The sequence below is a fragment of the Alnus glutinosa genome, chromosome 10 (assembly GCF_958979055.1).
Source record: "Alnus glutinosa chromosome 10, dhAlnGlut1.1, whole genome shotgun sequence".
NCBI classification, from domain to species: Eukaryota; Viridiplantae; Streptophyta; class Magnoliopsida; order Fagales; family Betulaceae; genus Alnus; species Alnus glutinosa.
This window is the reverse complement of record NC_084895.1, coordinates 28,111,070-28,132,409: the sequence shown is the minus strand read 5'-3', so window position 1 is coordinate 28,132,409 and position 21,340 is coordinate 28,111,070. Positions and strand designations below refer to the sequence as shown.

Sequence of the window (21,340 nt, the reverse complement as noted above, 5' to 3'; positions counted from 1 at the left end):
ACCGGTGACGACGTGTGCCCTCCACGTGCCGTCGTCTCCGGAGGAGTCAGCCCCTGCCTCTTCTGCTTGCAGCTTGATTTTTGTGGTTTTTGTTTGTTTGTGTTGTGTATTTTCATGTTTTCTCATGTACAGTCTGTCTGTGTATTACTCATATTTTATTAGAATTTTTGTTGGCTTGATGCTAGATTGATCCTCTTTTATTTGAGAGTGAGCGTTAATGTAAGAGAGGCTCAAATGTAATTCTAGTAAGGTTTGATGTTTCTGCTCAGACAGCTATTTTTTAAGTCAGATCCTTCTAACTTAGAGTTTAAGGGGTCCTGTCCCTTTACTCATAATGTACTTTGCATATTTTATAATAGCACATGCTATTTGTTAATCAATGCTAATATGTTAGTTTTAACTAATCCTTTATCAATTAGAAAGAAGAAGAAAAAAGTAATCCTTTCTTTATTTTTTATTTTTTAAAAAAATCAAAGATTGATACAAGGGTGTCCTGTTAGTATTGTGCAAAAGTTATTGTTTAAAAAATGTAGTTCTAATTAAAATATTATTAAATAATTGAGAAAAAAAAAAAAAAACACATTTGAACCCTTGTTTGTCTCTCAACTCCACTATTCACACTTCCCCCACCAAGCACCACTTCTGTGCTACAGCCACCACGACCACCACTTCTCTCACATCACCCTAAATTTCTTACAAAACCTCAAATAAATGTTTTAATGAGTATCATCCATAAAAAATTTATTGTCACCCCCAAAGTAACATGTTACTAGATTTTACATCTCATTTGGTTGGTTGATGTGATAATACTCACCGGCACTTGTTAAAAAAACATTCAAACCCTTGTTAAAAAATATTCAAAGGAAAAAATATTCAAAGATTGATCGACCGTGCCACATCAATCCAATGAGATAAAAGTTAAATAGAGAAGTAATATATAGCATCTCATATCACAATCTCATTTGGTTGATATTATGTCACTAATATCTCACTAACTATGCTGAAAGTGTAGTAATTCTTGAATCTAACCCTTGTTTAAAAAAAAAAAATCCAATCACAACTACACTGTCATATCAGCAAAAATAAAAGAGTATTGATAGTGGGGGAGGGGGGCAAAGTATTAGTAGTTTGTAGGGCTAGTTGCAAAACCGGTGAAAATTTAGGAGGCTAAAGTATAATTTTTTCTAAAAGTAAAACATGGGTATTGTAGACAACATTTTGCAAAGATATATTCTTTGTGCTCCCACAAGACTCATAGATGCACTAATTGTACTATTGTAGTACACTACAGTCAGAAGCCGGCGGGCTCCTGCTATAGCTGCCAATCTGAGGGGTAAACAAGCCACCAGCCCTAAAGAATATATCTTTGACTCAGCATAATATCCAAAGATTAAAGGTTGGCTTTGCATTTAGATGCCGAGGTCACAACAATACATCATAAACTATGTTTCACACCATAAAGCTAATTATAAGGTCTCAAGGAAAGATAGCTTGAACAGGCTACATAATAGAATGACATTAAATCCATGATGCTCTCTCTGCTGAAGAAATTTCCAATAAAATCCAAAGCGAAACAAAAACATCTCTGAAATAAGAAATATGTAAGGCCAAAATTGGAGCAACCTAACTATGATTTATGGATGTAGGCTACTTCAATCTTCTTCCTCGATGACCTTCGTGCCCAAACCACTTAAACCTTCTGGAGGGATCTCAGTAACAGTGACTAGTGAGTAAAACTCCTCCTTTGCATCTTCTTCGTCATTTCTCTTTCGTGCAATGCGGACTCGAATTCTCCTCGGCACACTCCGAATCCCACGGCTCCAAATATGCTTGTTAAGCTTAACATCCACCCTGACATCAGTTGTCCCCATAGCCTTTTGGGCAAACTTCCTGATTTCCTTTATGGCCTTAGGAGCCTTCTTCTTGAAAGTGCTGCACATGGGATTTAAGGAAAGGTTACTTAGAAGTGTCCAAAGGGATTGCATCAGTTAGCTGGAATAGGTCAAAAAAAAAAGGAGTAACAAGTTTCAAGGCGGTGACAATTTCATATGAGACACCTACATGAGGTGTAACATGGGAAAATGGAATTGTAAACTAAGGTGAATTTGTAGAAATAACTAAATGTAGTGTCACTTAGGGAAACGCAAACGGCCATAGATGTCTAGAAATAAAATGAAAGCGTAGAAGTTTGAAACAAATGCACCCAAACACTCGTATTAAAGACGAAAAAAAACCTGAATCATTCAACTGCACTCAACACTGCCTGATAGATTTTACTCATAACTACATTAACGTAAGCAAAATACAGTAAATTATCCTATCAAACTATAGGCTCTCAAAGATAACTTCAGTGAGATAACTTCATTAAAAAAAAAAAAAAAAAAACACTTCAGTTAGATCCAAATTAAGTCAACTGTGAATTATACATAATCACACTCGCATGATTGACTGAAACAATAAAATCCCCAAGTGTGCACATTTCCTAGCAGGAAAGAGACAAACATGAAAAAAATACCATACCAGCTAACATCACATAAATTTCAATAGCTCAGAAGTTTGTCCGAGTTTTAAAACTATTAAATTAAGATAAAGTCAGAAAAACATTCCTTTAAGCAAAAACATAAGTAGCAAGGATGTAAAACAACAGAATAGATTTTAAGAAACAAAGAAAGAGGTGCACCTATGAACATTTTGCTCAAGGTTAGGTTTCACAAGGAGCTACCAGTTCTCTGGCCCTTATTATGGGATTTAAAAATTTGGTCAACAGTCTGCTACCATTTGTTTTTTTTTTTTGATAAGTTAGTCTGCTACCATTTGTTTACTTACAAACTCTATAAAATTCGCTCCAGTGGTGTAATCAATCAATGCATCAGTAATCTAACACTATTTACTTCTAAATTTGAAGGGTCACACATGCCCCAGCCAGGGAAGAGGACCAATATTTTATACACGCCAAGATTTTCATGATTTGAAAGCATTGATACATTTATGTCAATGACAAGAATGTCAATATCCCTTGCAGAACATAAGTACACTTCTCCTGCATCTGTATCAAAGCTAAGTATCTTCAATTATAGTAGAAATATAATGCCATACTGCAATTACAAATAACGTATTATAGCTTCCCCGGATGAAATAACAACCCACTTATCACATATACATAAGCTTATAGAGAAAATTTTGCCTATTACACAATAGTACAACTTATCCTTCACACCACCAGGGGAGAAACATATAGGTTGTTATAATCGGAGGTATCATATTCAAGATTCAAAAAGACACCATACTGGTCTGACTTTTTTTTTTTTAATTGTTCGGTTATTACATATTTCAATTTTTGTTTATAATACTTCTTATTTCAATATTAAATAACTTAATAGATAATCAGAAGCTTGAGGCTTTGTCAATGGATATTATGTCACCAATATACATAAACCGTATCACACTCCTCAGGTAGACTCTAAACACATAAGCAAGAATTCACTTCCCCAAAAACATCTTCCACAATAAGAAACATAGTCTTGCAAAAGCAATTTTTATTTATTTATTTATTATATATAACCGGGGTATCTGGGGCTTCGCCGACTATATCTCCGAGACACTGCACAAAGCGCCTCCTCTGGACGGGTCGGGTAAAGCTCGGGCTTTGCCCGCGGGCGTAGTCCCAATGAATTGTTTGCACTCAAGGGAGGTCGAATCTTAGACATGATGCTTCTTGCAAAATGAATCATGTAACAATTCCAAGAGATATTTACAGCTTAGAACATATTGATCCCAAGTCTATAACACCCATTTGTAAACAGCAACCATTTTTTTGGGTTCACGTGAACAAGATGATAATTCCAATAGTTCAATAACCAAAACAAATTTGATGATTTACCACACAACATAGCTATACTGAGTTATGCGGACCTCAAAAAACTGGAACATCATTCATCAATCCAAATGAACCTGGCCGAGTCGAAAGAAACAACCAAGTTTACTATCATACAAGTTTCAAAGAAGCAACTTAGAGAAGCATCAATCAATAAGATCACAAAAAACGGCCTAAACCCACCATAATAAACCTTGTTTGAATCAGATCCAAGCCATTTACAAGCACAAAAATGATGTCAAATACCCACATAAAAACAAAAACGCACACATACATATAACTACAAAGAGAGATAGAAAGAGAGGAGATAAAAGGTTACCATCCATGCAGGCGTTTGTGGAGGTTGATGGTGTACTCTCTGGTGACAACCTCCTCCTTTCTCCCTTTGCTGGCCTTGTCCACCATTTTTGCCGCTCTGCTCTTTCCGATCCAACTACAACTCGTTTACACCTTCGCCTGCTGCTGCCAAAGAAACCTTAGGGTTTCATAGAGGACAGATATATAGTGGCTGACTTTTACGGAAAAGCCCTGGGCTTTTCGGTCAAACTACTAAAATTCCCCAATAAGTGAACTCCAAACATAAAGGTTGTTTTTGTGAAACTACGTTGTACTTGTTTCAAAGGTGTGTTATAAAACCAAGTTTTTCTTTTTTCTTTTTTCTTTCTTCTTTTTTTCAAGGAAGGTTTCAAAGTAAAAACTATTTAAGAACATCATCATGATTTTTAGTTAATTAGAAATTAAAATATAAGTATATTTATTAATGTGTTTTGGAGAGTATTTTTTGGTTTGAAAAACTGTTGTGAAAAATATTTTTAGGATTTAATTTTAAGTTGTTATTTATTTATTTATTTCCAATAAAGAGTACATATATTTTGGAGTAAATTTATAATAACTTCTTCAGTCGAATCGGAGCACGATTTGAAAATAATTCATTTCTTTTAAATTTTTAACATTAACTCCTTAACTTTTTTACGATTTTAAATTGGGTCCTTCCGTTAATTTTTCATCCAATTTTAAAAATTCTATTAGAGTTACGTTAGCCTTTTTGCCACGTCACATTAAAATATTATTTTTTAAAAAATTTTATTTACAAAGATAAATTACAGAAAGGGGGTGGGGGGAGGTGGTTGGGGTGGCTCTAGGGCTGCCAGAGGAACTAGGTGAAATTGAGGGACTTGGTTTCTTTGTTTTATACTGAGAAATTGAGGAACCTAGTTTTTTAATTTCTCAATTTCTTAGTCAAATAAATCTGCTTTTGATAAGGATGGACGTAGAGGAACAATAATTGATTCATAAATGGGAGAACGAGTTCTAGGGAGACGGGTGGCAGTGATAAAAGATTTATTGATCATGCTCGGGTTTTGATATGGGCTCTTCCAGTATTTGATAAAATGTCTGAAAGAAGATCTGGAGTTCTGGCTGAGGTTTAGCACTTCGGTTCATCGGACACAAAAGTTTCAAACTTCAATCCGGGATTTACATGCAGAGTTGCAAAAACTAAATGATAAGAAGCAAGAAGGAAGTGGCAAAAACCAATCATCAAAATCAGATGTCAAACCCAAATAACCAAATACAAACTGAACTGTCTTTATGGTTGGAACATAATGCAGTACTAAAAGCCAATCTCTGCTTAATTAGCAGATTCTCACCCTTATACAACATTCAAGAAAAGTTATAAAAAATGTCCAAGGCAGATTCCGCAGAAGAAAATAACTATTTTCCCTGAAGACTGAAGCTGCATATGGGGGCAAGATGCACACGATTACTAGTCAGATTCCTCGACAAATTAACCATGAAAGAGCTTCAACAAACTCCCTAGCACCTGAAATTTGTAGAGATGCCGGTTCAACTTCAATACTCTTCAATTTCGTCTTCGTCGATCTTTGGGCATTCACAAACCTTGATTGATTTGATAGATGTAGATATATACTCTGACACTCCAATGCTAGTTAACTCTGGAAGTTCCACAAGATGCAGTTTCTGTAATTTCCGCAGTCTACTTTTTGTTTATAAATTTAAATTTGGAGACAAATTTAGTCTCCAATTTCTCACAGAAAATTAATATGGAGGATTTCAAGGTTTTCTGGCAGCTGGAACGAAACAAACACAACTTGGAGCACTGGACATCAGTCTAGACATAACCGTGTAAGTTTTGAAAGATTTATAAATTTTATGGCGCCGGCCACCCCAACCTAAGGATGGCAGCCTGGCAGCCACCACAACCCCCTTTTCTTTTTTTAAATTTTTCTTTTTTTTTCCTTTAATTTTTTTTTATTTCTTTAATTTATCTTTTTAAATAAAATTATTAAAAAAATAATATTTTAAGATAACGTGACAAAAAGGCTGATGTAACACTAATGAAATTTGCAAAATTGGACAAAAAAGTGAGAGAAAGACCTAATTCAAAATCGTGAAAAAATTAAGGAATCAATGTTGATATTTTTTTTTTTTGTTTTTTTTAAAAAAAGAGAGAGACCATTTTTAAACCAGGCTCCGACTTAGGGAGTTATTATACATTTACCCTATATTTTAACGAATCTTTATAAGAATTTTCGTATAGAGTTTTCCTCCAAACTAGTTTGGAGGAAGTTCTTTAACCCAATTTATAAAAATAATGTCTCTTGAGCAAATAAAAAAAGCACATGTTTTTTTAGTAATAAAGACGAAGTTGAAATAAATTTTATTAAAAAAAACGTGTATTTTGGGTGCCACTAAAAAAATTAGACGTGTTAGTTTTAGAGATTAAGTTAAAGGAGTTTCTTCAATCAAGTTTAAAAGAAATCTTTGTCCATAATTTTATTAACAGGAAGAGTATATATATTTTTATTGAATGCAAGAATATGATATGATAATTTAAGAAAGTAAACATTGGCCATCATCTCTCGAAAAGCTTTAAAGACATAATTTTTTTTAAGGTATATATTGTATTCATCATCTACCTTGTTAAGGCAATAAAATGTAACATTTCCAGACAAAAAAAAAAATGTTACATTTTCAAGTGAAGCTCAATGGTGGCAGACAAAATTTTGAAGTATATAGTGTTCTGATCATTAGTCTTCACTCTTCAGTGGCCCCTAACATTTTTTCCTTCATAAAGCTGCAAAAAGAGCATATTTGATTATAATTAGAAATATGTTAACATGACCTAATGATTCATGCCTAAAATCCAAGAAACAAATGGCACATACACCTACTATAATAAACATCCCCATGCAATACTAAATTTTGCTTGACTTCATATCATTACCTGCAATTTCTCCTCTGCAGTTACTAGCTGTTTCTGCAGTATCCTTATCTGGCCATTTTGCAAAGAACGCTGTTCCTGTAAAAGAAATCCAACATCTCACAAGCTTTTCATTTTAATAGTAAAGACATAACATGTAAAGGAAACAATAGAACAAACAATGTTAATAGAACAGCGAAATCAACCTCTAGTTCTTTCGTTTTTTTTATCAGGTACTTCACCATACGAACAAGAGAATTCGCAGCAGCCTGATTGAGATTCAAAACATTGTGTAATTCATAACTAGCAATCATTCAAACAATAGCTTCATGGCAAAACTAAATTTTGACTCTCCTTACCAACTTATCCGCCTCTTCCTTTGTAAACTTCTCTTGTAAAGAAGCGTAGTTCTTTCTTAGCTCCATGATAATTGAATTCAGTTCTTCTTCCTTGTTTTTCATCTGCCCCTCTAAAATCAAGCAAATATATTTACAACATTAATCAAGTTTATTTAGAACTCAGTGAAATAAAAGAAATCAAACTTCTCTTGCGCAAAAAGAGAAAATGATTCTGAACTAAACAATAAACAACAACCCAAAATGAAAAACCGAAACCCTAAAATGAAGAAATAATATCTTCCAACATCCAGTAAACAGAAAACAATCAGAACATTATATAGTATATACCAGTAGCCACACACAAGGCTGCCTGCAGATTATATAATTCTTTTTGTTTTCCTCTGTTGTACATATCCTCAAACAAGGCTGCCTGCAGATTCAACAAATTTATGGCGAGAGAATATCATCAGTGAGCTAATTAGCAGGGTTCAAGAAACTTAAACTGGCCTAACATTCAAAATTGACCAAATTCAAAGAAGACAACCACTGATCCTCACTATTCAAATGATAAGCATGAGACAACCACAGTCTGAATTTATGTTACCTTCTGTTCGGCAGCTGATTTCTCCTGCCGAATTTTTTCCAGCTCCGCCAAAAGAGAAGCTTGCAACTTCTCATCAGCAACCCTTGCTTCCTAGTCATCAAACCACAATAAATGAGATATAGAAATGTACATGTATCACCTATGTTCATACAAAATGCAATGACTAGAAATAAAATATTACCAGCTTATCTGATTTTTCCTTTGCCACTCTCTCTTCTAAAGAAGATCGAATTTTCTTCAAGTTTGAAAGAATCACATCGAACTTCTCCGCCTTGATATTCATCTAAGCAACACAACGAAGGGTAAAGTGAAGTCAAAACCCTAGAGGAGCAAAATGAAGATGATAAGAGTAGAAGACTTACCATTATGAAGGTTATTATTTCTTTATTTTAATTAGATATTATTTTTTATTAGTTTTGAGAGCAACCACTTTAACTACTTTAACTGTCATGAACATCAAAATTGCACCAGAAACCGTTTGGAAGCAAAAATATAGCATATAGTTTTTACAAATATGGGTTTCGTCCAAGTGGGTCCAATGTAGAAAAACCAACGTTGTTGAAGCATGCCAGATAGAATGAATTCAACCGACCAGCCAATAACATTCAACCAACCAACGTAGAATGAATCTGCATTAATTCATCTGCATAATTTAAGTGATCCGAACCTCTAGCAAATAGGCTAGAAACTCCAGGAACTATCAATAACCTCCTGAACAAACAACTACACAATACATCTACAAAAACACCCAAACCAAACAATTGCAAAAAACAAAACAAAACCAGAGGTTCGGATCAAAGCATGAAATTGCTATTGCTACTGCAGAAATCTGCAACTGATACAAAGCATGAAATTGCTGCTACAAACAATCCTCTGCATCTACTCATACATTTTAATCAACCTCATGGTCCTCATGCATTAACTCATCAGATTGTCTGTTAAGGAGAACTTTTTAACAGAACTTCCTTGGCTTTGCAAGTTTCTTGCTCATAGATTTTTCAAATCTACTTAAAATAGTTGAGATGAATTGAAGCAACTCACTCCATATTGAAGCAAATAGACCACTATCCCATAATAACATTGCTAATCTTCAAAAACCATCAGTCATATCTATTTTTGAAATCTTAGTTAGAATCATACGAAGGTCAAAGATATTATACCTCACTGAAGGGTTCCTTGATATCTTCTCGTTCAACACTGCTCTCCTGAGGTTATAACAACATGCAAGCAATTAAAAGTGCTACTATTAAGCAGTCATTGTCCCTCTCAATATTTTAACAAATGCCTCAAAAGTCAGAACACTTTCACTTTTGTGGTGAAAAAAAGGGGGGGGGGGGGGGGGGGGGGGGGGGGAAATAATGATTTTAACCACATTTGTTAAGTGATATTTACGTAGTTTGATGTTCAAATAGGAAACAAAGGAAAGACCCAAAAAGAAGAAGCCAAAAAGAGATGTTTCCCAGCTTCTGTTGTTTTGATTAGAATGACAACAATACTTAACAAAAACAAGTCAAATGCTTCATAATCTCACACACACTCTTTTATGTCAAATCTACGAGATTCCATGCCCCATCTGAATTTAAATTTAATCTTTCCCCTTTATCCCCTCCATATATAGATCTCAACCAAAGCAAAATCATTGCATAAACATGATCAAGTAGCTTCTGGTGGCCCCAAAACTAGTAACACAAAAGGTAAATTGGCTTGTCTCATCCATTGCAAAAAATACCACTAGAATTTTATGCATTGAACCAGGAAGATACAAATTGGGTTGGTACTGTGGGGGCATGTAGTTATGAAGGCCTTCACGACCAAACAGGGTTTTGGCTATGTCCACGGTCCACCACATGAGGATCACATTATTGGCATCACAATAATGCAATTTAGTTTATCATAAGAACACTCCAAAAAAAGCAGCACATTATTGGCACAACAATTACATTAACTTTGATTGAACTTCTTGAAACTATTACTTGGGTAACCATAAGAAACAAGATGATGTTCTGGTTGTAGAGAGGTCATCAAACTTCGATTATGACCTATTTAAAACTCTATTCCATTAAAACAACAATGGGTATTGTCAAAATTAAAATACCAATTAATCTCCACCTCTTAAAAAAATAGAACGAATCTAAATTAAAAAAAAAAAAAAAGTGTTCCTATTAACTAGAACTGTAATGTATCAGACACTTAACCACATGAGAAACTACACATCCATCAAATGAAAGACTTCCATGAAGGCTAAAGGTCCAAACAAACTGTTTTGATTTTCATTGAGAAAACCTAAATTGAGATCCTAATTGCTATCATTTCATGGTTCAACACCTTGCTTTAATCGACTGTATTTCACCCTGGAGATGAGTTGTCCAACTCAATTTGCCAATGAGCTTTAGCTCAAATGGTAATTCCTCCCGTTGTAGCAAGGTGGAGGGCGAGGTCGTGGGTGCAAGTCCCATTGGGTGCATGTGTAACTTATCAATAAAAAACACTTCACAAAATCTTCTTACATGAATGATTTTGAGTTCATCATAATGCTTTGTGAAACATATAAATCTATTCAAATGTACATGCACACACAAGGATAAAGACACAGAGAAATGCACATATATAAAAGACGCACGAAGTGTAAAATAACACTTCACAAAATCTTCTTACATGAATGATTTTGAGTTCATCATAATGCTTTGTGAAACATATAAATCTATTCAAATGTACATGCACACACAAGGATAAAGACACAGAGAAATGCACATATATAAAAGACGCACGAAGTGTAAAATAAATTCAAATAGAATGGAAGGAAAAAAAAAAACATCATTGTTATAATCGATATTTTTTTTTTTCCATTTCCCCCATACATCATTGCTTTCTTTTCTCTTCCTCTGTCTTCTCGGAAACCAAACAGACGGTAACAGTTACGAACACACAAAATGAACTACTTCAGTTTATTAATAGTTAAATGGAACATTCGTCAGATTCCAAAAAAAAAAAAAAAAACCACTATTCAAGCCCTAAGATTCGGTTGCCAAAAAGAAATTGAAAATCCGAGAAAACAATAAACTAAACAAATCAAAGCCTATCACAAAAGCAAGCACAGAAAATCATAACTTCTTATTCGCTTTTCTTTTTTTAAAAAAAATCATGCACAATCTCCATTTTTCTGGGACCTGGATAAAGGATTAAACTCCAAACCCTTCCTAATCCTTTACCACAGTGCTAGGGTTTAATTAGTAGTTCACATGAGCTTTAAAATTCGCCAGTTTCATTCATCATGAAAGGAAATCTAAATTACAGCATGTACTAAGTAGAATGAAACAAAAGTCTTTGAGGAGCAAAAACATTCCGGAAAGGTTACACACATAAACCAACAAAAATAAAATGTAATTCCGTAGCATTTAAGGAAAGTTATCAGTCAAGCCTCATCAGAAGTCAGAAGGAGAACATCGAAGAAGTACAAATTTCGTGAAATCAACTACAAAGAACTACTAATTTCGTGAAATCAACTCATTCCAAATCTTAACAAGTAACTACATAAAGAAATCGAGAAAGAGAGCTACAAAAAATTACCTCGCAGTTTTGAAGTTTCCTTCGTTTTACAGAGAAAGAGAGAGACGTTTGAGGGCAAAATTTTACCTGCTTCATTTTAGCTTGAATGCCGAGAAGCTATGGGGACCAAATCACGGACCACTGAAGCTGAGTTCACCGGGGCTGGGTCGCCGGAAAAAATGTAGAAAATGAGAGAGGGGGGCGTGATATCAGAGTTACGTAGAAGTAATGGGTTTAAGCGGTTCTTTTTTTTTTTTTTGAAAAAATTTAAGCAGTTGAGATTGGGTCGGGTTGTGCAAGTTTAATTATGAGGGTTTGAATGATAATCTGGGCTGAGCTCCGTTTGGTCCATATAAAGAAACGATTTATATCCTGTTAGCTGTTGGGATTTTTATTTTTTTTTAAAGGAAGATTTTAAAGTAAAAACTATTTAAGAAACATCGTCATGATTTTTAGTTATTTAGTTAATTAGAAATTAAAATATAAGTATATTTAATAATGTGTTTTGGAGATTATTTTTTTTGTTAATTTTTTGGTTTGAAAAACCGTTGTGAAAATTATTTGTAGGTTTTAATTTTAAGTTGTTATTATTATTATTATTTTTCCATAAAGAGTATATGTATATTTTTATGAATCTTTATAAGAAATTTTGAACAGAATTTTCCTTAAAACTAAGTTGGAGGAAGTTATCCAACCCAATTTATAAAAATGACGTATATCTCTTGAGCATATGAAAAAACATATTTTTTTTTTTAATAATAGAGACGAAGTTAGAATGAACTTTATGAAGAAAAAAAAATGTACATCTTGAATGCTATTTAAAAAATAGACATGTGTTATTTTAATAAATTCTTTCAACCAAATTTGAAGAAAATCTTTGTCCATAATTTTATCAACGAAAGAGTATATATATTTTTATTGAATGCAAGAGTATGATATGATAATTTAAGAAAGTAAACATTGGCCATCATCTTTCGAAAAGCTCTAAAGAATGTTTTTTTTTTTTTTTTTTTTTTTTTTTTTTTTAAGGTATATATTGCATGTATTCATCGTCTGCCTTGTTAAGGCAATAAAATGTTACATTTTCAAGTTTATTATCCGCGGATCAACACCCAAAACAACATTAATATATATATATATATATATATATATATATATGAAAGATATAGAAAAATCATTTCTTTTATAGTAAATATGACTATCTTATAAATAAATGTTTGAAATACTACACATATTTTACAAATTAATGTGGTACTGTCACATTAGTTACAACTAAATTTAATTATTTATTAGCTAATATAGTAAGTGTTATATTGACTTACAAACTGACGTGATAATTCACATTACAATGTAACGTCAGTCATAATTAAATTTTATTATTTAATTACTAACGTAGTAAGTATTGTATGAACTGTCACATTAATTTATAAAGAACTTATATAAAAGTTGTAGTACCTTAAGATTCTTTATTTATTTGGTACTTGAAATTGTCTTAAAAAATAAATCAACCACTTAAAAAAAAAAAAAAAAAAAAAAGTCACTTAAAGCAAAGCACTTTAGAGAGATTTATTTTGATAAATTAGTGTTAAGAGAATATTACTCGAAATAAAAATAAATTAGGATTGGGAAAAATTGGAAGCCTAGGACTCTGTTGGGCCAACCGGCCAAGCCAGAAACGGGCTCGAGTCCGTACTTTATACTCCCAACATTTTCAATGTTGTCTCCCTTGCGAAAGTCTCGTTCTTTTCGCCTTTTCCCCTTCATTCCCAGAATCCCATTAAGGTACCACAAAAACCTGGACCATAATCTATTTATTTGCAATTTCGCAGTCTCACTCTCACACTCAAACACACCCTTTTTCTTTTCTTTTTTAATATTTCAATTCTGCTTAGTTTCAGGTGCGTAAATTTGTGATTCACTTGGGTTTTAAGAGTTCTTTGAAAAATCGTTAGTTATTTTGACTCAGCAAAATCTAAGAGAGGAGCTGAAAAACCCCAATTTAAGATATGGTAAAGTGTTCTACTTTTGTGTGTTTTAGTTTCAGCAACCCAAAGAATATTTGCTTTAGATTAATGGGAATTTTATGTTGGCTTACCCTTTTTTGTGTGTTTTCTATATGATGTGTGATTTTGTTTCAGTCAGGAAGCAGGAAGGAAACAGTCTTGGACCTGGCAAAGTTTGTGGACAAAGGTGTCCAAGTGAAGCTCACTGGTGGCAGACAAGGTCACTGCTTGCTACTAAACTTTCAGTTTTCTACTGATCAATAGATAATTCATTTTAGTTAGGGGTATAATGGACCAGCTGAATATCAAATAAAAGGACTAGAGATATGGTTTGAAATAGGAATTTGATGTGAAAATGTATAAAAATCCAACATTTAGCTACTCATATGAGTTAAGAAGGGTTATGAAAGTATAATTCTTGCTTTGGTGAGCTCAAATGCAAAGCCAGAAAAATATAAACTGCTTTCAATTGTAGATGCCGAGTATAGGGATGGTTGGTGTAGAGCTTATGTTATTTGGGTTATTTTTCTTTGTTTGGGGATCATTAGGATAGATTGGACCCCATGGGATTTCTTTAACATCTAACTTCTTCTTATGGTTTTCCTTCTAGTGGGGAATTTACAATGCACTGAAAAGTGACAATTTTATATCAAACAGTCATTATGTTGTATCTTTAGTTAGGTGAAATATTCTCATTACTGATACAGTGCATAATACATCTCTTCTTTTCTTCTTTTTTTTTTCCTCCCTTTTGGGTTACAGTGACAGGAACTCTAAAAGGATATGATCAGTTACTAAACCTTGTTTTGGATGAAGCCACAGAGTTTTTGAGAGGTAGCTACTTCATTGCTTACTGGAAATTGTTTGTTACTCTGTGTGTGTGCGTGTGTGTTCAGACTAATTAGCTGTGTGGTTTTGATGCATCTGTTCAAACCAATTAGCTGGTTATGGTTTTATTTTGATCTTTTTGACTATTTATTCACGTATGCCCAGTGGGCAAGATGGCGTTAATATTACTTCTTCCTATTATTATCATTCTTTAGGAGGTAAACTCACCACAGTGGCCATGCTGCTGTTTATCAGTGTTACATTACTGTTTCTTTCATAAACTACTATATGCACATTTATGTCCACTGTTTTATATTCTCTTTCTGGAAAAACCACATGACACTCCTCGAGATTTATTTTTATTTTGTCACATTGAACATTTGTTTGCTGCAGAGAACCCCTAAAGTTTCAAACTTTTGCACATTGTGCCCATGAAGTTAGGGCAATCAACAAAAAATGGTCATGTCTGTCTCAGATGGTTGTTTGGATGAAACTTCAATTTTTACTTTGCCCCCACATTTTATTTGGGGACATTTGTACTTTTAAAATTGTTGTGTGAAAGTTTGATTCTTACTGTAGAGTAAAACATCTTTAGGTTTGTATAAAAATAGAAAAAGGTCATAATATCTGTAAGAGCTTCTTAATAGTCAAGAAAAATGGCTTAAAATAATGACTATATTGGGTTAACTTTTCTAACATGTTACTGAAAGGGGGCAAAGTGACTCACTTGACAATTAAAGTTTTTCTTCCCTTTTTTATTTTGGGTTTTAATAAAGAAATTAGGGCGGGGAAGAGAAACATGGGAAGAGTCGAAGAGACATGCCTGGCATTCATAGCCTATTTACTTAAAGTGCCATGTTGCTCCCTAGTGAATCGATGACCAATTTTGGGAAGGCTTTTTGGAGCTCTCAGTTGCACCCCTGAGGTTAGGCCTACAGAAACTCGTGGGCCACATGAGATGTGTGCCTTATGCCCAGAAGCTTTTAGAGCTCTCAGTCACATCAAACATAACTTGTACACCTTATGCCCTTATTTGTATGCACGTATGGCGATCTTATGTTTGATACAAACTGTGGGTCTGAAAATTGTGCAAGGCTAACACCTTGCTGTTTTCTGTAGTTCAGTCTCCATACAGAACTTTGAAGATACTATCTCCATACTAACTTTCTTCAAAATATAAATTGAATAAATCATTTTTCTATCATTTATTTTACCAATTGAAAAAGGAAAGAAATATATGTTTGTATGGCCAAAGGGTCAAATTAGTTGTGTCACTGCTTGGTTCAAGTGCGTATATGCACCCACCTTTAGCATAGTATTTTTTTGCAGGTTTGTGCTAACTTGTACCAGTAGAAAAATGATAGGAATGTTTTCTAAATTGAACAGACTTGAGACTTCAATGGTAATCAATGTAAAATGGTCAATAAGAGGGCTCAAAGGCCTAAAAATACAGCCCACCTAAGATGTCTACTTTCTTGATTCAGGTCTGGGCTTACTTTGAAGTATATAGTGTTGTTGTTTTGGATTTGAATTTAATCACACTAAATATTTGCCTTCTCTTGTAACCAAGTTTAGCCGAATACAATAATATACAACTTTTTGTAGAAATTGGTAGGCAAATTGACATAGAATGTTTGTCCTTGTTCTGCAGATGCTGACGATCCACTGAAGACTACTGATCAGACCAGGCGCCTAGGCCTTATAGTATGTTCTCTTCCATCATATGTATCTAGTTAAATACTTCATGAATATGGGTGTCTAGTATATCACCGTTGTAACTGAAAGCATGAATCTTAAATAATGCTATTGCAAGGCACGTCGGCACACTAACTTTTTAATGCTGAAAACATGAATCATCTTTTGAAGTCGTTAGAGAATTTAATATGAAAAATGCTTGCTCTTTTTATTTTTCTCACAAGAAGTTTTAAATTGGGTAAATGACAGCGAGATCTCTTAAAGCTGTCCAAAACCATTGGATCAACCTAATCACTTTTGTGTCAATCTTTTTATTGATAAGCTAGTTGCATAATATATATTGTCTTCACAGAGGCTTGAATTGTTAGATCCAAACATGATGGTTAATAAATTTGTTCTGATGCTCCTTGAAGCCACTTTTCTTGTGAAACCCTACTAACTAAAGGTTGCATAAGTTATTAGCATAGTGTGTAATAATACGTTGACGCTGGCAGTAGTTGGTAAAAGACAAGACATCTTCAAATTTATGATAATCTCGTGGGTTCTTGTGCATTCATTCTGGCCTGTTGTTGTCAGTATTACTCGCTCACAAACTTGCTCACTGGTTTCATTTTATTACCAACAAAAAGGTGTTGGTACGCAATGATATGCATTTTGAATCATTAAGAGAAAAGCTTGATCCAGCAGATTTCTTCTTCAATGTTGCATTAAATGAGAAAAAGCAAAAGGCTGGATCCAGTCACTGATCACTCAAATTTAGGAAAAAATGGCACGTATTGCAATGTCAGAGCATTATATCAAGCATGGAGAAAGAAAATCATTTCAGCCATTATATCCCCGAGTATATGTTGAGAAATATGCACTGGAAAAAACTCAAAACGATCTCGAATGATTATTTTTCTTTCCTTTTTTATTTTGCATATATATCTTTTGTTTTCTTTTAGGTAACAAACTGATGGCAAGTTATTGTGCTGCAGGTTTGTAGGGGAACTGCTGTAATGCTTGTGTCCCCAACGGATGGAACTGATGAGATTGCCAACCCTTTCCTCCAGCCAGATGGGGCCTAGACATATATTTTTGTAACTTAATTAGTTATCTAAATCTGTATGCTCATAGTACCCCTTTCACCATTTAATTCTAAGAAACCTTAATGGGGGGAGTTAGTGATGAGCCTCACTTAGGCTACTTTGGACACACGAATATTGTCATTTCTGAACTAAAGTAGTGCCATCGTTAATGCATATGAGCCTCACTTAGGCTACTTTGGACATATAAGTATGGTAAAGGTTAACCTATATAATCTTATACATATGCATCGATACGGCTCAAACTTAACATGTAAACATTTAAGGCTAACAATTTTTAACACGATTCGTGAACTCGACATGGACTCAATACAAAATTAACAGGTTAGGGTTGAGGAGTTTAACATGTTTAATTAAATGGGTTGGATTATAGTTAATTTATGTTTCAAACTTGACACATGAAGATAAATTATTATGTGTATGCTCTTAGTACCTGGCTCTGTGTTATAAGGAGAGGAAAACTACAGTAATCCCTTGAATGACTCATGCACCATGAAAGTTAGGAAGTTGATCAAAACGTTAAAAAGGCACATATATTAAGAAAGAAAGGCAATTAGAAAGCTGGGTGCCCTTTAAAATATTGTACAGTGGGGGCAGAGTATGGAAGATGCTATCAATGAAATAGTTTGTTTTGATAACAAAGTTAAGCCGTCTGAAGGGGGCATTTTAGCTGGAAAAGGATTTTCTATTGATGCTCTTTCTCCAATGATTTCAAGAGAGGCTGCTCAAGCTGCTGCTGGGAAAGCCAATGAGACACTTTCGGTTCCCTGACAGCTATTTGTTCAATAGAAAATTGTTGTATGGCTGTTTCTTGGCCCCTTCCTTGGATACATTGTCACCTTAATATTTTTTTAAAATTCCATTTTTCTTTCTCAAATAATGGGAATGGAACAAATACCTCTAATTCAGTTTATTAAACTGATGTGATCTTTTAGAGCACGTGATTCTCACGATAGGGCACGGTGCAAGAGCATAAAATTTATCATCTTTGATCAAAACTGTTTGCAAATCATAATCAGCTTTGAGATTTTAACACTTTCAAATGGTAATCTCTCACCCTTGATCTTATAACCTAACGATATTTCTTGTTTTTCTCCTCTTTTTTTTTTTTCTTAAAAAAAAAAAAAAATTATTTATTAAGGGGGAGATTAGAGGGTTGAAATTGAACCCATCAAAGAGATGGGTAGTTTAAAGGGGCTTTTCTCTTTTGGGTTAAAAATGGAAAATCAATCTCTTCAATACTCTGTTTGTTTCGGCGTAAAATATTTTTTGAAAAATGATTTCGACATTTTTTAATGGTTGGTGGGGGCGAAAATAATAGTCAACCTGAAAATAATTTCTGTTTGACAAAAAATGCTTAGTAAATTTCGGAAAATGATTCACGCTTTTTAAAAGCATGAATCATTTTCCCCATACGGCAAACGCATTCGGCCCCTTTTTTAAACGACACAGTTAACCTCCACGCTCAAGCAGTAAAAAACATCACGCAACTGGTGCTGGAAGTCGGCACTGTCTGCTAGAATCCGGCAATATCTTGCCACTTTCGCCGGAATCCAGCCAAACCAGATTTTGGCAAAATTGGCCGGAATCTGGCCAGAACTGCCGAATTCCAGCGAAACAGGCCCGAACAGCCGAAATCCGGCAACCGGCTGAAATCTAGCAAATGGCCCTTTTGCTGAAATCCGACCAACCCAGATTTTTTCGTCGTTGGTGATTTTTTTGTACGAACCAAACGCTAAAAAATCTTTTCAGAAAAATCACTTTTTCTAAAAAATACAACAAAAAATATTTTACGTCAAAACAAAAAAATTACATGTGTTTATCCAATTTGCCTGTCATTGGGTCAACATGTACCTTTGGCATATTGATTTGGACGGTTAATTTGTATTATCTTACTGTGGCGACTTGATAATGATGCCAATAATGGGGTCCCTCTGCCTCCCACTAGGTTTCTAGGGTGTGGGCACTTGCTACTTTGGACCAACTTATATATATTTTAGCACTTTTTATTTCATTATATTGGTGTGACTGGGTTTGATAGTCATTGTATTATTTTTTTTAGCTGATCTAATGGCTACTAAATTCTGTTACGTCAGTATTATTAAGAATATTTGATATTATTTTTTAGGGGTTTATTATCTTTCTTATTAGGGTTTATTTTTTTACCTTATTTAGTTTATAGTTTCATAACATGTCTATAAATAGAAGCATTTGTAATACATATTTCATTTATTTCAATATAATAAAGATATAGCCTATATGCATCTTTACGCTTCCGCTTTCTCTCTTCTCTTTTATTAGTTCTCCAATATATTTAACATGGTGTTAAAAGCTATTTTCTCGCGGCCTTCGATGTCCTTGATATTTTTCAAGTGTCCTTAGCATGCTCTACGACTATCTCATAATTCCTGTTGGCCACACGCTGTTTCGTATAAACTTGTAAATCAGAGTCTCCCAATGCCTTTATCACATTATTAAACTAATGTATCATCTGTATTATCATATTTAATGACATATATTATATATAAAAACTTGATTCTGATGTTAATATTGAATCTCTTTGCAACTAGATTACAAGGATGCTTTCACCTGAACCAATCCGTTAAGCCAATTATAATACAATTTTTTGCACCGGCCAGTGGCCTCCATCCACTGCCTCTCCCTCTGCCGACCCTACTATTTTTTTTTTCTTTTTTTATCATTGGGCTTTAGCTCTAGACTCCTTGCACTTGTGTTGTTTTATTGTAAGGTGGAAACTTTTACTTTTGGTTTTGATCCGGCCGCTTTTGATACAGGTTTTGTTGTTGTGCTCCTTGCGAGGGTTCGGGAAGGGTTGATGGTCATCTTGAGATTCGTGCCCCTTTCGAAGCACTTTATTTTTCCTATGCTAGTAGCCAATTCTGACCGCTCTTGTTTTCTTATGGGCCGAGTCATTTATTAGACCTATTCCCGATACGTGCGGTTAAAACCACACATGGCCGCTAAGATGCATCCTTTGTGATCTCTTATTACTATGATGTCAATTCCCATCCTCTATTTCAATTTGTCCAGAGCAGCATCTCATATTACTTTGACAAACCCAAGTCTAAATGTCTACTTGTTCTTCACTTGATTTCGCACAAAATTTCTTAAAAATCGAACCAGTTTGAGAAGGGTGAATGAATTGTCTCCAATTGATTGTCGAGAACTAAATTAGATTTCTACCAAATTAAATATTCTTAAAAAAAAAAAAAAAAAATTCCTATATTTTTGCACCAACCCAATTTTCCTCGAAATCTATATAAGTACCCAAAGGTCAAGGCTACATCTAGCTAGGTGGGACAGCAACAAAAAATGGCTTTTATTTATAATTAGTTGGTTAAAGATAATTGATAATTTATATGGGGAGCAAATGACAATATAAAATAGTAGCTAGGAGCAAAATAATGGTGTCTAACCAACATGGACTGTGGAGTTTATTATTTGGATTAATTTAATTTTTTTTTTCCCATGTTTAATTATAGATTCCCATCATTCTGCAAGCATGCTTCTCTTTTATTTTAGTTTTTATTAATTAGCTGGTCCCCAAAAATAATTTTGTCATGGATAATAGCTGCATGCATGGCAATCCGAGTGCTCTTTCTTGTGTTGAAGACCATACCTTGTGATGATACAACCATCACTAATTGCAAAATCTAAAGATTAATGGTACGTATTATATATTTATTTTATTGGGCTGGTGTATAGTGTGCCAGTGTCTGTCAGTTCTTAGAATTTATTTTTTAATAAGAATTGATCGAAATGTTAATGGGCACGGTCACATCAGTCCATTAAACTAAAAGTTAAGGCATACTTGAAGGAGGTTCATTTTTTTTTTCAAAATTACCTGTTAAATGTTAGGTTAACCAATGTACTGTTAAGTTTACTTGCCTCTACTTATATATAAGCCACTTTTGTACAGTTTTCAGGGTGATTTAATAATATATTTATAGTTTCAACAAAAAATAATGAAATTTATTAAATATTAATGTGAAAAAGAAAATGCAAAATATTCCCGATTTTTTAATTGATAGAAACAAGTATGCTTAAGTTACTTTACAATTATGCTTAGATAAGTTTAAGGGGTTGATTCCTTGAGAATCCACCCACCTTGGCAAACTGCTTT

General features: G+C 33.9%; 3 protein-coding genes across 6 annotated transcripts; 1 reads left to right on the top strand and 2 right to left on the bottom strand.

Annotated features, from left to right (window-relative positions):
- Nucleotides 1-1,380: 1,380 nt before the first annotated feature.
- LOC133880655 (large ribosomal subunit protein eL31) lies at nucleotides 1,381-4,355 on the bottom strand. Its single transcript, XM_062319637.1, has 2 exons — nucleotides 4,194-4,355; nucleotides 1,381-1,932 (listed from the first exon to the last, which is right to left on the bottom strand). The coding sequence occupies exons 1-2, from the start codon at nucleotides 4,277-4,279 to the stop codon at nucleotides 1,653-1,655; spliced, it is 366 nt and encodes a 121-aa protein (XP_062175621.1). The 5' UTR covers nucleotides 4,280-4,355; the 3' UTR covers nucleotides 1,381-1,652.
- A 2,453-nt stretch (nucleotides 4,356-6,808) lies between these two features.
- LOC133880778 (kinesin-like protein KIN-14C) lies at nucleotides 6,809-11,862 on the bottom strand. 2 transcript variants are annotated; one of them, XM_062319781.1, is made up of 9 exons: nucleotides 11,673-11,862; nucleotides 9,200-9,244; nucleotides 8,221-8,322; nucleotides 8,040-8,129; nucleotides 7,784-7,865; nucleotides 7,457-7,566; nucleotides 7,304-7,366; nucleotides 7,122-7,196; nucleotides 6,809-6,971 (listed from the first exon to the last, which is right to left on the bottom strand). In XM_062319781.1, the coding sequence occupies exons 1-9, from the start codon at nucleotides 11,679-11,681 to the stop codon at nucleotides 6,939-6,941; spliced, it is 609 nt and encodes a 202-aa protein (XP_062175765.1). In that variant the 5' UTR covers nucleotides 11,682-11,862; the 3' UTR covers nucleotides 6,809-6,938. The 2 variants fall into 2 exon arrangements, with proteins under 2 accessions (XP_062175765.1, XP_062175766.1); XM_062319782.1 differs by lacking the exon at nucleotides 7,304-7,366.
- A 1,367-nt stretch (nucleotides 11,863-13,229) lies between these two features.
- On the top strand, nucleotides 13,230-17,386 carry LOC133879900 (sm-like protein LSM7). Of its 3 annotated transcripts, none has more exons than XM_062318713.1 (6): nucleotides 13,230-13,367; nucleotides 13,478-13,594; nucleotides 13,724-13,808; nucleotides 14,351-14,422; nucleotides 16,068-16,120; nucleotides 17,089-17,386. In XM_062318713.1, the coding sequence occupies exons 2-6, from the start codon at nucleotides 13,592-13,594 to the stop codon at nucleotides 17,176-17,178; spliced, it is 303 nt and encodes a 100-aa protein (XP_062174697.1). In that variant the 5' UTR covers nucleotides 13,230-13,367; nucleotides 13,478-13,591; the 3' UTR covers nucleotides 17,179-17,386. The 3 variants fall into 3 exon arrangements, with proteins under 3 accessions (XP_062174697.1, XP_062174698.1, XP_062174699.1); XM_062318714.1 differs by having other exon boundaries at nucleotides 13,235-13,367; nucleotides 13,484-13,594; XM_062318715.1 differs by having other exon boundaries at nucleotides 13,274-13,367; nucleotides 13,552-13,594.
- Nucleotides 17,387-21,340: the final 3,954 nt, after the last annotated feature.

Excerpts from the sequence above, each read along its gene's own strand:
- LOC133880655 (XM_062319637.1), bottom strand. The coding sequence starts at position 4,279 with ATGGTGGACAAGGCCAGCAAAGGGAGAAAGGAGGAGGTTGTCACCAGA. Across the intron at positions 1,933-4,193 it reads CACAAACGCCTGCATGGATG|CACTTTCAAGAAGAAGGCTC; the intron begins GTAACCTTTTAT and ends TCCCATGTGCAG.
- LOC133880778 (XM_062319781.1), bottom strand. Across the intron at positions 7,367-7,456 it reads AGGAAGAGGCGGATAAGTTG|GCTGCTGCGAATTCTCTTGT; the intron begins GTAAGGAGAGTC and ends AATCTCAATCAG. Across the intron at positions 6,972-7,121 it reads CTGCAGAGGAGAAATTGCAG|CTTTATGAAGGAAAAAATGT; the intron begins GTAATGATATGA and ends CTCTTTTTGCAG.
- LOC133879900 (XM_062318713.1), top strand. Across the intron at positions 13,809-14,350 it reads GCTCACTGGTGGCAGACAAG|TGACAGGAACTCTAAAAGGA; the intron begins GTCACTGCTTGC and ends TTTGGGTTACAG. Across the intron at positions 16,121-17,088 it reads CCAGGCGCCTAGGCCTTATA|GTTTGTAGGGGAACTGCTGT; the intron begins GTATGTTCTCTT and ends ATTGTGCTGCAG.